The sequence below is a fragment of the Saccostrea echinata genome, unplaced genomic scaffold, assembly GCF_033153115.1.
Source record: "Saccostrea echinata isolate AGI-Se365-2 ecotype Australia unplaced genomic scaffold, CSIRO_AGI_Sech_v1 ptg000009l, whole genome shotgun sequence".
Classification (NCBI taxonomy): domain Eukaryota; kingdom Metazoa; phylum Mollusca; class Bivalvia; order Ostreida; family Ostreidae; genus Saccostrea; species Saccostrea echinata.
In genome coordinates this window covers 3,467,501-3,483,141 of record NW_026889758.1, presented here as the reverse complement: position 1 = coordinate 3,483,141, position 15,641 = coordinate 3,467,501, and the positions used below count along the sequence as shown (strand labels likewise).

General features: G+C 33.2%; 1 protein-coding gene across 1 annotated transcript in view; it reads left to right on the top strand.

The window, feature by feature from the left end:
* Positions 1-15,641, top strand: part of LOC133181484 (uncharacterized) — a 129,950-nt gene that overhangs the window by 12,939 nt on the left and 101,370 nt on the right. Inside the window, exons 3-5 of the mRNA XM_061315976.1 lie at positions 126-202; positions 319-501; positions 1,757-1,900. Coding sequence (XP_061171960.1) covers positions 126-202; positions 319-501; positions 1,757-1,900 — 404 coding nt within the window. The remainder of the gene's footprint in view (positions 1-125; positions 203-318; positions 502-1,756; positions 1,901-15,641) is intronic.

Here is a 15,641-nt window from a genome sequence, read left to right as displayed (position 1 = left end):
AGTATTGAGTCATGTTTTGTGAAATGCGTTAATAAAATTATTCTCACCTTTGAGAAACTTACATTTTATGTATCGATATACCCGAACTGAGCAGCGACTTGATTTTTTTTTTCTTCATTCGTTAGAGAAGTGACCAAGTATAAACTCAGGTGTGAAAATGGGTATTCTTCTTCCTTTGAGGATAGAGAAAGCTGCTCCAACGGTATGGTTTCATTCATTTATATATCAATTCCTACTAACAATACTACAAACAATCAACATGAAACATTACTCAGTTTCATACTGACTCAAATTTCATGCTGAACTTTTATTTTTTAGCTATCTGCAGCGGATCGATCACCAAATATCGTGCATGTTATGCTGTAAGAAGCATCATTAATAAAGATCTGAGGACACAGTATGTTGTAAGTCATGGGCGATGTATAAGCCCAGGTGTCTGTGATTGTTTACGACCATCACCTGAACCAAATTACTTCTATGCTCTTGGTTCACATTGCATAGGTAAGTTTTAGATTTTTTACTCCATAATTTTAATAATCATTTCATGTTTCCTTTATGTGCATTTGAAAAATAATCCGAGATGTATTATTCTATCCAAGATTTCTTGTCCGAGTGAAAACACTTATTGAACTGTTCTTTGTGGCTCATTTTTATGGATATAATATTGAAAAAAAAATGCAGAAGCATTTGTTATTTCTTCATATATTTTTAATCAAAATAATTTTATATGTAGGCAGCATTGATATAAAACATCTAATGCAAAGTTGAAATTTTACGACACAGATTTGTAAGAGATAATAACATTTGATGCAAGAAATTATGACCTGACGATTTCATTCATTATTATCAAAGATCACACCGTATCACAATCTGCTTGGGTTATTGGGAGATTTATGGAACTTTTGAAAAATACACTGATGACTCGAGCTCCCTTATGGCAATGTTACGGAAGTCCATTTATAGGAACTATCAAAAAATATTTTCGAATTCGATATATAGATATATCGAATTGCTGAATTTGTTAAAACGAATTTTATTCATATTAACAATTTTTTGAATTCATTATTACGAATTAAACTTGTTAGAACACATTTGTTGAATTCGTTATAACGATTTCAATTTTTTTCTATATCAGATTAAATTTGTTTAAACGTTCGAATTCAGACATACCGGTATATTGTTTAACGAATACTAAAATTTGTTATAACGAATTAAATTCATTTAATCGAATTAGACATTTATGGCATGTAAAAAAGTATTTATGAATTCGATATGACGGATTTAATTTATTATAACAAATTAACAAATGTGTTATAGTCTAATTTCGCTATAACAAATTAAAAAGAATTATATTGCAAATGAAATTCATTTTAAGAAACTTGACAATTCGTTATAACGAATTAAAAAAATATTTTTGATCCTAAATGGGCTTCCTTACAATATATTGTAGTTATTGCATCTCTTCCTTCTTTCCTTGTTCCTACACTGTATATTCTCACTTTAATACCGAATCACAAATTCTGTCGGTTTCCAATGTTAAACATGCTATATCCAAATCTATTCCCATTATAATTCTCACTCTTGAACATAAGTCCTACATTTGAATATCTAGATACATGTTGTATCTTGTTCTCTATGATTTTTTTAACTTAATAATGGCTGATGATTATTTGTAGATTGTAAAGAATTTACAATTCCCCTTGAAAGTGAACCTAATTGTTTTTCTATCGGTATATATTCATATTATTTTACACAGCTTGTCCGAATATTGACCACTGTCACGAAAACCACTGCACAACTTTAGGGAACAATAGATGTGTACGGTGTGAAGGCGAGGTTAAGCCTGAACGATATTGGGCAGCGTACACAAGAAAACCAAGTGGTGATAAACTCTGTCAGAGTAAGACTTCTATTATTTATAATTTATTTCTTTAGATAGGCAAGCAGATGTACCTTAGAATCGAATTTTTCATCTCATTAGGGGATAAGTATAATATAATGCTTCAAGACAGAATAAGTGATGCGGTTGCTTTCTTTCACATAAAATTTTTGAATTATTTTTAACTCAAGTACCATTTATAATTTTGTTGTTCAAATGGTCATCTTACGGAAGCCCACGGAAGCCGGTATGTGCCAGGAAAAAAATATTATCTGCTGCTACATAAATAACTGGCGACTGCCAAATAATTTTTTTTTACCTGGCACCTACCAGCTTCCGTATCATCATGTGTTATGCGTAGCTGCACTTTCAGTGTTTCAGAAGTGCGTGTTTTTCGATGATGTCATGTTTTCTCGTGGTATTTATAAAGTCAGTAATCAATGAAATTCTAATAGGACAAAGAGCGTGTAAATTCTACAGTGTCAAAAATTTTACATTAAGTGATAGGCCTATAATTAAAAGAATTATCGACATGAACTTTTAATTGATTTTATCTTCCAATACATCTATATCGGCATTGATAAGCTGTGCTGATAAGATAGGCCTACTCCAATATTTTTTAGCTCACCTAGAAAAAAATGTTTCACGTATGTCACTTATTTAAATCAGAGAGGATGTCAACAAAATTTAAACACCTTTTAACATCAGATTTGTCAATATTTAATGTATTGAAAGAATATCTGATTAAAAAAAGAAAAAGAAAAAACCTACGGAAGCCGGTTGAGGCCAGTTTAGAGACATTGCTGTTAATCGCAATAATCATTGCGTTTAAACGCAAAAGATTGCGTTTAATCGCAATGTAAATTGCGTTTAAACGCAATAATTTTGCGATTAAATGCAATACTTTTGCGATTAAACGAAATAATTTTTTCCATTAAACGCAATATTTTTGCCATTAATCGCAATATTCTTTGGGATTAAATGCAATAATCCTTGCGGATAAACGCAATATTCTTTGCGTTCAAATGCAATCAGTTGTATCAAACCTTGCAGAGTACAATTGACCCACGCCTACTGATATCTGTTATTTCTCTCTCTTTTTTACTCATTAGGAAATTTTGTATTGTCTAGCTTTATGGAATCAAATTCCTCCGAGCAAACGCTCTCTGAAACGATAAATCACTTATTTTAATTTATAGCGGAGAAAAAAATTTTAGGTTGTAAAAACAAAGGCAACCTAAGAACCAGACATGTCTTGAACTTATTAGATCTCTATATTCTTATTGAAGATTTGGTCGGTTGCTTACAATCACAAATCACATTTTCTATTTTTTTCTTTTTTGGAGCAATTTCTGCAAACAGTTAGAATGGAACTTTTAATTAAAAGACTATTTGAGAAAAATGGTTTAAAAACTATAACCCATGTTTCGGTCACAAAGATTAACCCGTGTATAAATGGGTTCAGGAAACGACTGATGAAATGTTGGATTTACGTACAACTTGTTGAAGTATTTAGACTTAAATGTACATTCACTACCTTTCTTATGGTTGCATACAGTAAACACAAGAACATAGATGATGGGATCATAAGAGAACAAAATCAAAATACAACCTGTTGAGATTTTCCCTTATCTTTAAAAAGAGGACAAAACGCATAAATTTTGTTCAATTTTGACATAAGATTTTATATAGCGCAAACTTGCTCAAGGAATTAATTTCTGCATATAAAACATCACATCTCAAATATTATGAGAATCGGCATCTTATAAAAGTGCGCTGTTGAATTTGATATCAATTGTTAAATTGAAGCAGCCTAGAAAAACCTTGCAATGACCGCTGATGACGCAGAAGGGGCACTGTATCCAGTAAAAGCCTATACAGTTGCAGCAATAAAATTCCTCACATCGAAAATTAAAAATTAAGCAGGTTATATTGTTATTAGGGAAAGGAAGACATCTGTGTTTTATTTCCTCTTTTCATAAAATCTGAAGATATTTAAATGCAAGTGGGAAATACAATCTTTGAAATTTAAAATTTAAAATTTAATTTTTCCGAGTTTTCCGATCATGACAAGGAGCACATTGCAGGTGTGACCGGTCGGCAGAGGATGTACACTACTCCATGGCACCTGATCCCACCTCTAAATTTTGAGGTCCATGTTTGCTTTGTTCCAAATTTGTATCGTTTCATTGGACTTTCGAGATTGAATACTGTTCGTTATCTTCATATTTGCATATACTCTGTTATTTTTCTCTATAAACCCGTACCTAGCAGTAGCATTTATTTCTCCATAAACGCAATAGCTCTCAGCATATGCACAGGTTTTAAAAAATTGTACACAGGGTGTAAAAATTTGTCGCATATAACATGTGCTGTTCAGTTGTTTATATAAGAAACATAGTTAAAAATAATAAATTGTAGGTTATAATAAAAAAAACTCCAGAAAATGAAATAATAAAAATATCTGTTTGGCCTTCAACTCGACATATAAATAAATGGACGATATTTTATCCATGAACAATGGAATTTTTTAAATTCTTATGTCGACTCGTTATATTCCAGTAAACTTGTAATAAAAGACATCACATCTGTCATCTGTTTCATATTTGGATGTTTTACTGACTATAGACGATAAGGGCCACCTACCAACTAAATTGTAGGACAAACGAGATGACTACAGCTTTTCCATCGTCAACTCTCCTTATTTATGTAGTAATATTCCGCTATCACCTACATATGGTGTTCACGTCTCGTAACTTATTCAATACTCAAGATTGATTGATTGTGTGTTGTTTTACGTCCCGTTCGAGAATTTTTCACTCATATAGGGACGTCACCATATACCGGTGAGGGGCTTCAAATTTAGACCTTTACTTGGCACTCAGGGCTTTTGAGCAGTGAGGGTTGTTTATCGTGCCAACGCCTACCGTGACACGGGGACTCGGTTTTTAAGGTCACATCCGAAAGATCCACAACTTTTACTCCAAATTGCCGAGCGCTTGTTGCTACCTATTTTTTAACGACTTAGGTCAGTCGAACAAACATCCTTCCGATCACGGAGCGAGCGTTCTACCAACTGAGCTACCGTGATGGTCGATACTCAAGAACATGTGAGTACGATCAATTTTTAAACCGAGGCAGGCTACTGACAGATAAGATGATGTTACAGCGATTTCAACAACCTCATTCAATGTCAGCATTTCGTAAATTCCGTGGTCGGTATAATAACTTTCTATGCAAATATAACCTACAATATTGTGCATGTTAATGAACAAACGTCCACAACATCAGAGAATGGGCATAAACGGACGAGCTTCATGGAGGGCTATAGTACACTAAGTTCTAATAATAAAATAATAAAACTCACCTTAGTAATTTGTAATATTACCCTTGACTCTGATTATTTTATATGTCGACTCGATATATCCCACTAAACTTGAAATAAGACACCATAGAGTCTGACACATCTGTTTCATATTTGGACATTTTACTAGAAAATGACGTTTGTGGTAACCTAACAAACAAAACTTTATGAAAACGTGATGACTTTAACTTTATCTATGTAGCAATATACCCTTATCACCTGCATATGGAGTTTATGTTTCCAAGTTGATTCGATTAGCAAGAGCATGCTCCACGTACAATTTCTAAAACGAGGCGATCTATTGACAAACAAGTTGATGAAAAAAGGATATCAACAGTCTCGTATAAAGTCATCATTTTGTAAGTTCTATGGTCGATACAATGACTTTGTCAGCAAATACAATCTATCATTAAGTCGAATGCTGACTGACGTTCTTCATTCTAATTTTTCGTCTTTATTTAAACACTGAATTGTGTACGGATTTTTCCGTCTGCCCGATCATGAAAATAAGCACTCGGCGGGTTTGACCGGTCGACAGGGGATGTTTACTCCTCCATGGCACCTGATCCCACCTCTGTTGTTTTTAGAAGCCCGTGTTTGCTCTGCTTCCGATTTGTATTTTTTCAAAGGACTTGTGAGTCTTCGAGTGTGCTGAATTATGCTGAATACTTGTTATAAATCTAATTTGTGTGTTTGTAATTTTTGTTTTGCAATAACAGAAATATAAATAAAAATGAATTAAACGCAAGATTCGGTATTTTAACGTTATTGTTCTTTTTTAATGTGAATATTGAGTTGTGAGCAATCGGGTCCGGAATTATTCTTTCCTGGACTCCAACCTTGTAACTTTTTAAGGTGGAATGCTAGCCTACACCAAAATTTTATTTAATGGATCTTTAAGATATCTCTTTCGAAATATGGTTTAAGCATGAAAAACTTGACATCTCAAGTTTTTTTAAATGATTTTTTAAAAATATTTTTTCGAAGAAAATGTTAGGGATATTTTATTTGCTCTAGAATTTTTAATTTGCTGCTAATAAATGCATTATATAAATATCTAATAAAACATATAAAGAAGAGCCAGTTAGACTTTTGAGATTTTTTAATAAAACACAGTTCATGAGTATAGAAATATAAGTGTTAATATTTCTTTAACCCATGGATAAAATTTTTGGGAAACAAGTTACATATACCTACGGAAAGTAATAGTAGAAAATTGCATTGTGTTTATGAAAATTGCAAAATTTGAGGAAAAAATGCTATTTTTCAAAGGACAATCCAGATCAAAATTAAAACGATCCAACAAGCATTATAGGAAAAAATGCTATTTTTCAAATGACAATCCAGATCAAATTAAAACGATCCAACAAGCATTATAGAAAATATAGTATACTGTTTTACCCTTGTGTGTGTGTGTCTGTCTGTCTGTGTGTGTTGGGTTTCATTTTTGTACAAATCCGATGTCAACTTCCTGTTCATCCGTGCGTCTGTCCGTACCATACATATCAAATTTTGTTTGCAGTTTTCTCAGCAACTACTCATTGCAGAGGCTTGAAAATTTAGCACACTCTTTGTTTAGGCATGGCATATGGTGGGATACATTTTTATAAGAATCCAATGTCAACTTCCTGTTTATCCGTGTCTCCATTCGTACCATACATAACTAATTTTTTCGTCGCAGTTTTCTCAGCAACTAATCATTGCAGAGATTTGAAAACTTACTACACTCTTTATTTAGGCATGCCATATGGTGGGATTCATTTTTGTACGAATCCGATGTCAATTTGCTGTTTATCTGTGTGTCTGTCCGTACCATAAATAACTAATTTTTGTCACTTTTTTTCCTCAGCAACTACTCATTGCAGAGGCTTGAAATTTTAGCACACTCTATGTTAAGGCATGTCATATAGTGGGATTCATTTCTGTACGAATCCGATGTCAACTTCCTGTTTATCCGTGTGTCTGTCCGTACTATACATAACTAATTTTGTCGCGTTTTTCTCAGCAACTTCTCATTGCAGAGGCTTGAGATTTTAGCAAACTCTTTATTTAAGCATGCCATATGGTTGGATTTATTTTTATATATATCCGATGTCAACTTCCTGTTTATCCGTGTCTCTGTCCGTACCATACAAAACAATTTTTGTTGCACTTTTCTCAGCAAATACTCATTGCAGATGTATGAAATTTTAGCACACTGTTTGTTTAGGCATGCCATATGGTGGGATTTATTTTTGTTTGAATCCAATGTCAATCTAATGTCAATTTCCTTTTTATCCCTGTGTCTGTCCGTAACTGAACTTGTGTACATTCACATCAGAGTGTATATTCACACCAAAGCGGGGGTAATACTAGTGAGTATTGGCTCACAGACTTCTTGTTATTAATTAAAATGTTAACGTTTGCTTCATTGGGGACAATCAATCTGTTCATGTCTTTCCCATCTCCCTTTTTCAAAATGTATTTGCTATCTATCGATAGCAAATATTTGACATTGTACACATTGTACAATGAAAATGCGCTGTCGCTGAATTAAACGATGAAAATGTTTTCTTTGGTTGTAAATATGGGAATTAATGTTGCAATAAGTGGGTTATGTATTTTTTTTCTGCAATGGCTGCAACGTGAATGTCCATACTGACAATCAAGGAGAGACATTTTATTGATTATATTTATGTCTGTATAAATAATCGTATAAAGTAGGATTAAGTACAGGTACATTAAATATTTGGTTTATTCCCGCCTAGCCAAAATCTTGGAGACATAAACTCTCTTTTTATGTGTAATATGAAAGAAATTCAACCACATATTTTTGCCCACATAGTGATATATAGCCTAATCAAACCTCAGTAAGAAGGTGAAATCAGACATTAAAGATCGTTCACGGTAGCTCAGTCGGTAGAGGGCTCGCTCCGTGATCGGGAGGTCGTGAGTTCGAATCTCGGCCGCGACAGACCCAAGTCGATAAAATGGGTAGCAACTGTTCCTTCGCCATGCGCTCGGCACTTTGAAGTGAAAGTTGCGGGTCCTTCGGATGAGACCTTAAAAACCGAGGCCCCGTGTCACGGAAGGCGTTGGCACGATAAAGATCCCTCACTGCTCAATGGCCCTGAGTGCCGAGTAAAGGTCAAAATTTGAAGCCCTTCACCGGTATATGGTGACGTCTCTATATGAGTGAAAAATTCTCGAATGGGACGTAAAACAACATACAATCAATCAATCAATCAATCAGACATTAAATGTTAGATTGTACATTGTTAAAAATCATCTTTTGATATATAACAGATACATGAAAGTCTTTTTATAAGGGTGACCTCTTTGTTACTATAATTCGGTGAAATATATAGAGGATATTCAATGTGTTGTAGTTGGATATAAAATTTATTTCACGAGTGGGACAAGACTTTATTTTACATTTTCACGAGTGCGAAGCACGTATCACAGTGTATATTGTGATAAAGACAATTCTAGTGACACGTTAAGTTTTAGCTGATTATGAAATTTACTTCAAAACAATTTGAAAGACTAAAATTACGCTTATTACTCTGTAACTCAAAATTGATGAATTTACTTATCTTGAGTCCTAGGCCTCGGATTGTTCGGGAGTAATTTTTGGATTTCCAGAATTAACCCTACCGGCCTAAATTTATAATGAAGTGCTATTCCATTGTTAGCATTTTTATGTTTCATTATTGTCGGAAAGTTTAAGACTTATTTTAATAATAATTGTAATAATTTGGTGGAGAATCCGGGTATAACACACGGGGCTGCTGTATATTTTTGTAGCAGTTTGTTCCTGAGTACCAGCAACTAAGCGAGTTTCCCCAAGACGGTCAGCATCACAGCACCATGCAAATCTGGAGAGGAGGATTTTACCACTCTTTCCAGCGTCAGTATATTTTCCAGTCCAATGTGCTATAGGTGCGGGGAAGCCTTTTTCCACGGCCACCTTTTCACGTGTTGAGCTACACGTTCGGAGTGTTTAGTGTGCGGAAAACCTGGTCATCATGCTAAAGTTTGTTTCTGTTCCGCGACCACACCTTACCGTTCCTCGCAAAGGATTACCCGTCCAGTGGCGTCCATTGATAATTCGTCGACCAAAAAGGATCAAGCCCAAGGGTCAGAACGGTCCTTCTTGAAGACAAAGCCTGGAACACGTCTGTGGGATCGTCTGACAAGTCAGTAAAATACGATTCTACTGCAGGTACGTGTGCTGCGGAGACGCAACGGAACAGTAGACTTTACCTGCAGATTAAGTCCGGGGGCAAACGGCGCAGGGATTCAAGGCGAATAAAAGAATATTATGACAGACTGCAGTTAGTGAAATTGTTACCATTTCGAGACCTTGCTTCTGCAGATTTTCGCTGTTTATTTTAATCAAGGGGCCTCAATAACCAAATAGCTGCGATACAGTCTCAAAATAAATATCTAAAGACAAAAATCAGTGAACTAATAAGGAAATGCGAAAAGCTTCAAACAGAGACAACTGTCCTATATCAGCGCATTTCAAAGTTACAGAAGAGACCAAACGAACCAAGACAATATGACTCAACTAATCAATGTCAAATGATGTACTTTCCTCTCGCAATCAACACCAACTAAGCGTTACCATGGTTACTAGTAACAACCACCCAGTGTCCTGCTTACCAATGCCCGGTGATTCCTGATACGAGGACGTCTCATTTTTCGAAAAGAGAGGGGAATATCACAGTGTTATTTGTGATATAGGCAATTTTATTGACACGTTAAGTTTTAGCTGATTAAGAAATCTACTTCAAAACAATATGAAAGACTATAATTACGCTAATTACTGAGTAAGTCAAAATTGATGAATTTACTTATCATGTGTAATTCTAAGCCATCTGTCACTAATGCTCATTGTGGTAATTATTGTTGTTTTATTTGAACCAGAGACATTACATCTCATAGGTATACAAAATATGTACATAAATATTTATACATAAGCTTTGCACAGGATAAGTGTAGTATATGCTATACAATATACATTACATGTGGCAATTACATATTAAACAATAGCATTTAATGTATTATCACTTCTTATTGTACACTATTTAAAACATCATTTCTTAATTGATAAGAAAAATACAGAAATTCACCTAGGTTACATAGTTCTTTAGTATTTGTGGAACTCAGTAACTGTACTAATTTAAAAACTGATGGTTTTTTAAAATAATAACTCTTGATATATTTAATTCTTAGTTCTTCATATCGAGGACATTTTAATACAAAGTGAAATTCGTCCTCTATCTCATTTGATATACATATTTCACATTTTCTATCTTTTCTTTCTATGTTACAATACCTTCCCCTCTCTATCTTTAAATCATGCGCTGATAGTCTTAAACGACTAATAGGTATTCTATACTTTGAATGTAATGGTTTTCTTAAATACGTCTGTAGTACAACATTATCCACTACATGTTGATATAAAAAATATTTAGGAGAATTACAAATTCTTGCCATAATTGTCATACATCTTTATTAGTCTGAACTGAACTGAATTTATTAATCTCTTCACAATTGTACAACTGTATACAGAGATATGAAAGTAAACAATGATGACAAATAAAAACAAATTTTAGCATGCGTGAGTATGAGGATAGACAAATAGTACAATTATAGATATAGATCTTTACTAATTCGGGGAGCATGTTAGTAATTTTTCTAATAAATGTACACAGTTTTCTTAAAAAGGATTGTTTTTCTGAATTCATTATTTCTCTGAATGTAATTGTATTTTTAAACCGTAATTGTTTTTGCGATAAACATTTATTTCTTTCGTGTATCACTGACGTACAGTTTAATATGTAATGGAATTCATCGCCTATTTCATATAAATTACATTTTTTACATAGTCTCGTTTCTCTTGGTTCATTTATCCAGCGTCCACTTTCAATCGGTAAATAATGATTACAAGTACGAAATTTGCAGATATTAATGGCATCTTTTCGGGATAGAATATCCAAGTATTTTCTTCAAATTTTAGTTCGTTTTTGTAAATTCTGTAATTTAGAGTTTTTGATAAGTTTTGAACATCCGAATTCCATTTTTGTTTAAATTGATCAAGTAAAGTAAGTTTTATTTTCGATCTCAATCAATTTGGATTAAAGGTTTGACTTTGCCAAATATTTGAAAGTCCACAGTTGTTTAAAATATTCAAGACATTATTTAGCCAAGCAATCTTCGTCTTTTGATTTACGATATCACTTAATTTGAACAGTAGGCTTGATATTTTTGTTTCCTTTCCAAGTTTAAGTTTGCACGTATATGAAATAATACGTGTTTGATTTTCAATGGACATTGGATGTCGACCGAGTTTACCATACACCATACAGTCTGGAGTAGATTATTTAAGGTTTAGAAGTAATTTACAAAATTTTAGATGTACTCTGTCTACAATTGCATTGTTCGAAAATCCCCATACTTCACATCCGTACAGTAATATAGGCTGAACAATTTTATCAAACAGATCTGACACCGTATTGATAGATTATGTAAGCAGCTTTTCTTAAGAATTTCAAATATTGCTTTATTTGCTTTATCAACTTGTTTCGGTTTTGCTTCTTTAAATAAACCCGAAGCACTACATAAAATTCCCAAATAATTAATTTCATTTACAACTTCAATATGCTGTTCGCCGTATTTAAATTCAGGTTTTTCTTTTTTCTTCCCTTTACTTATTATCAAAACCTTTGTTTTGTTAATATTTATCTTCAAATTAGTCAGTCAAGTCCTAGGCATCGGATTGTTCGGGTGTAATTTTGTATTTCCGGAATTCAACCTACCGACCTAAGGTTATAATAAAATGCTATTCCATCGTTAGCATTTTTAAGTTTCATTGTTGCGGGAAAGTTTTAGGCTTATTTTCCCCGGTGATACACGTGTAAAAATATTTTTAAAAAGATCTTGTCTCACGAGTGAAATAAATTCCATACCCAACTACACAGCTAATTGTGCCACGTACATGTAACGTATGGTAGCACATACCATATGTTACACATATGTGAAACGTACATAACACATACGTGTATTCCAACTCCACATTACACATACGTGGTATAACGTATGGATAACATGCGTGTGACAACATACGTTTCACATAACGTACGTGAAACGTGTGGTTGGAATACACGTATGTGTTACGTACGTTTCACGTACGTGTTACATATGGTATGATCTACCACGCGTTACACATACGTTTAAAAACGCATGGTTTACATGTGTATTGTCAACCACACGTTACACATACGTTAATGAACATGTGGTTTACATATGTATTGTCAACCATACGTTACACATACGTTAATAAACGCACGGTTTACATGTGTATTATAAACCACACATTACACATATTTCACACACAGGGTTTACATTTATTATCAACCACACGTTATACATACGTTAATATATGCATGGTTTACATGTATTAAAAACCACACATTACATGTACATTAATGACAAGTATGAGTGTTATCAGCTATGTTACATGTAGGTTAATAAAAATTGTTTTTACATGTGTGTGAAAAGCTGGCTGTGTTTGAGAAGGCTGTATATTTTCTATGTTAATGGTACTTTTACTTACATGTATACGATAAATGTAGGTCAACTATAATTAAATTCAATCCTTTTTAATTTGTTTAATTAATTAGTAAAATTATTATTTAATTTTTGTCAACAAGTGAAAAAAATCCCTAAAAGTTTTATTGTTGCTGGGACTATATAATATTCTTAAACTGGTGACATTTTCAAATACTGTAACAGGAACTTTTTGTACAAAAGTACACCTCAGACCAAATACTTTTTTTTAATTAATAGTTCAGAGTGAATTTGGAGAACTAATCAAGATAATGTTTAACAATCAACAGGTCTGACACAATCTCTTGATTAAGCTTTATAGCTTGAAATAGCTAAATAGCTTTATTAAGCTATTCAAAATAGCTTGATAAAGCTATTTATATGCAGGTTTTCACAAAAATGTTATTTGTACAAAATAGACAAAAAGTCGCAAGTATTTGACTATTCATATGTAATATGGGTTATCAAATCAACAACCCAAATCAAAGATAGCTCTAACATTGCAGCATTTGAATACTTTTAAGCAAAAGATGAATTTCCATTGTTTGGGTAACTGTACACTACCTTGTGTGAGTTGAGGCATGGATAAATATGATTGCTTCTCATTGTACTGAATTACATGTATTACCAATCATGCAATTATCTTGTTGACCATAATTGGCCTCCTTTATAATTTCTTTGAAGAGGTAACTGTATCAATTGCTTTATATAGCCCCCAAAACTTTTAGAACTTTGAGTACAAAGTCTCTTATGGAGACGCAATTTGATGAGTGATTTTTACATGCATTATTTGCATAAGAGTTCAAGGTTGAATATCATCACTGCACCAAGGTGCGACTTTTTGTACATACTTGGAAAATAACACATTTGAGAAAAAAGTGTGATAAAATAGCTAAATCAAGCTATTCTGAATAGCTTAATAAAGCTATATAGCTAAATCAAGCTATATAGCTTAATCAGGAGATTGTGCCGGACCTGATCAATAACCTGTAATTCATGAAACAGAGTATTGCGACCAACTTGGTCCAAGTATAAAATCCCTCTTAAAATGGGACCCTAGATCATAAGTTGCGTGGATTTTAATCATTATACTGTAATATATTTTAAAGATTTAACTTTTTTTTCCTCAAAAAAATAATATCATATCATGATCTATGATAATGATGATTAAAACCCAGTCACCTCTGAAAGCTCACAGGTGTGTGCATTGTTGACTTGTTGTGCGTGTTTTGCGTCTTTAATGTTCCAATTTATTTCACATTGTTTACCTTACGTCCACTTGCATGTCTGACATGGAGTAATCAGTTCGCATTGGTGTATAATTTACTCTTAGAGCAGTAAAACATAGTCTACATACAAGTACACCAATCTCGTAATATGTATATCGGATATCGGTAGAGGCACATAAAATTGAACTCGATCATCGGTAGATATAATCATTCCGAATTCAGGAGCAAAAGCTGAATTTGAAAAAAAAAAGAAAATCACGATAATTTCACAACAGAACTCAAATGGAATTCACCTAAATAGGTATTACATAATTATACAGTTGGTAGCGTCCGTATAACACTAAATATGTAAAATGTACGTTCCGGAATGTTCACCTCCGATTATTATTTACGTTAACGGGTGACGTCACTGGTAAGAAGTCTGACGTCTGCAAGACAGTGACTGGAGTTAGGCTAGGAGTAACGGTGAGGAATATACATAACATCAACAGTTATTTATTTACTTTATATTTCAGACTGTGTTGCATGTAAACTAACGGGTGTGTTTCTTTTGTAGTGGTTTAGATTTCTATTTCATAGCCCTCGTTTCGTAAATTATATTTTGCAAGTATTTGCTGATATTTCAGTCAGATTATTCTATTTATCATTTGTTTTCAGTTGTTACTTACGTAAAACCCCTTTATTATTTGTCTTTTATAAGTTAGGACATGTGTTGACATTCCACATGTTTTACTTTTTAAACAGGAAGTGTCATCCATGTTAGGAGTCTTTCCATAGTACTTTTGGTAGCTGTGTTCTGATTGGTTAACTTAGCTTTAGGATCTTTGATAGTCATTGGTTTTTATTTTGGACCTTGCTAGGGTATTTAAACCCGTGTTCGAGCAGTTTACTTCACTTGGTTAGGGATAAGCCTCATGGCTCATTATCTCTGATTTTATGCCAACCTCAAGGTACACGGCATTATAGGTTTCATTTAGCACGTGCTGAGCGAGCACTTTATGATAGGTTAGATGTAGGTTTTATAGAATAAAGTTATATGATAGGTTAGGATGTAGGTTATTTAAAGTAAATTAAGTTTCCCTTTCCAAGTCCTGCCTGGTCTAGGGATATGTAGATAACAGGTTTATTTTCTAGAACCACTATTTATTATTTATTTTGGGTGTTGTTTATTTTCTGGGTCAGTTATTTTTAGAACCTAGAATTAGCATTGATATTTTCAGTTCAACTCTAGAGTGTTCATAGTAGTCATATTGGGTGATGTAGCTCATTCCTTTTATACTTTTCTGATTCATTCATTTTATAGGATTTTTGACAACTTTCATAAGTATGGAAGCCCAGTAGGGACATAAATTATTTTTTTTCATAGTTTTTTCACATTCCTCCCATTTTTCCTATTAAATTTTTCACAAACTTCTTATTTATTAATTGAGATTATTGTTATTCACTTGCCAGATTAAATTACATTTTTGATAAAACCCTATTAATCCTGTGCAATTTTCAAAGACTTTTCTGTTTGTTAAATTTTGATCATTATTTATTATTTGTTATCATTTACAAAGGTTAATTCTCACTT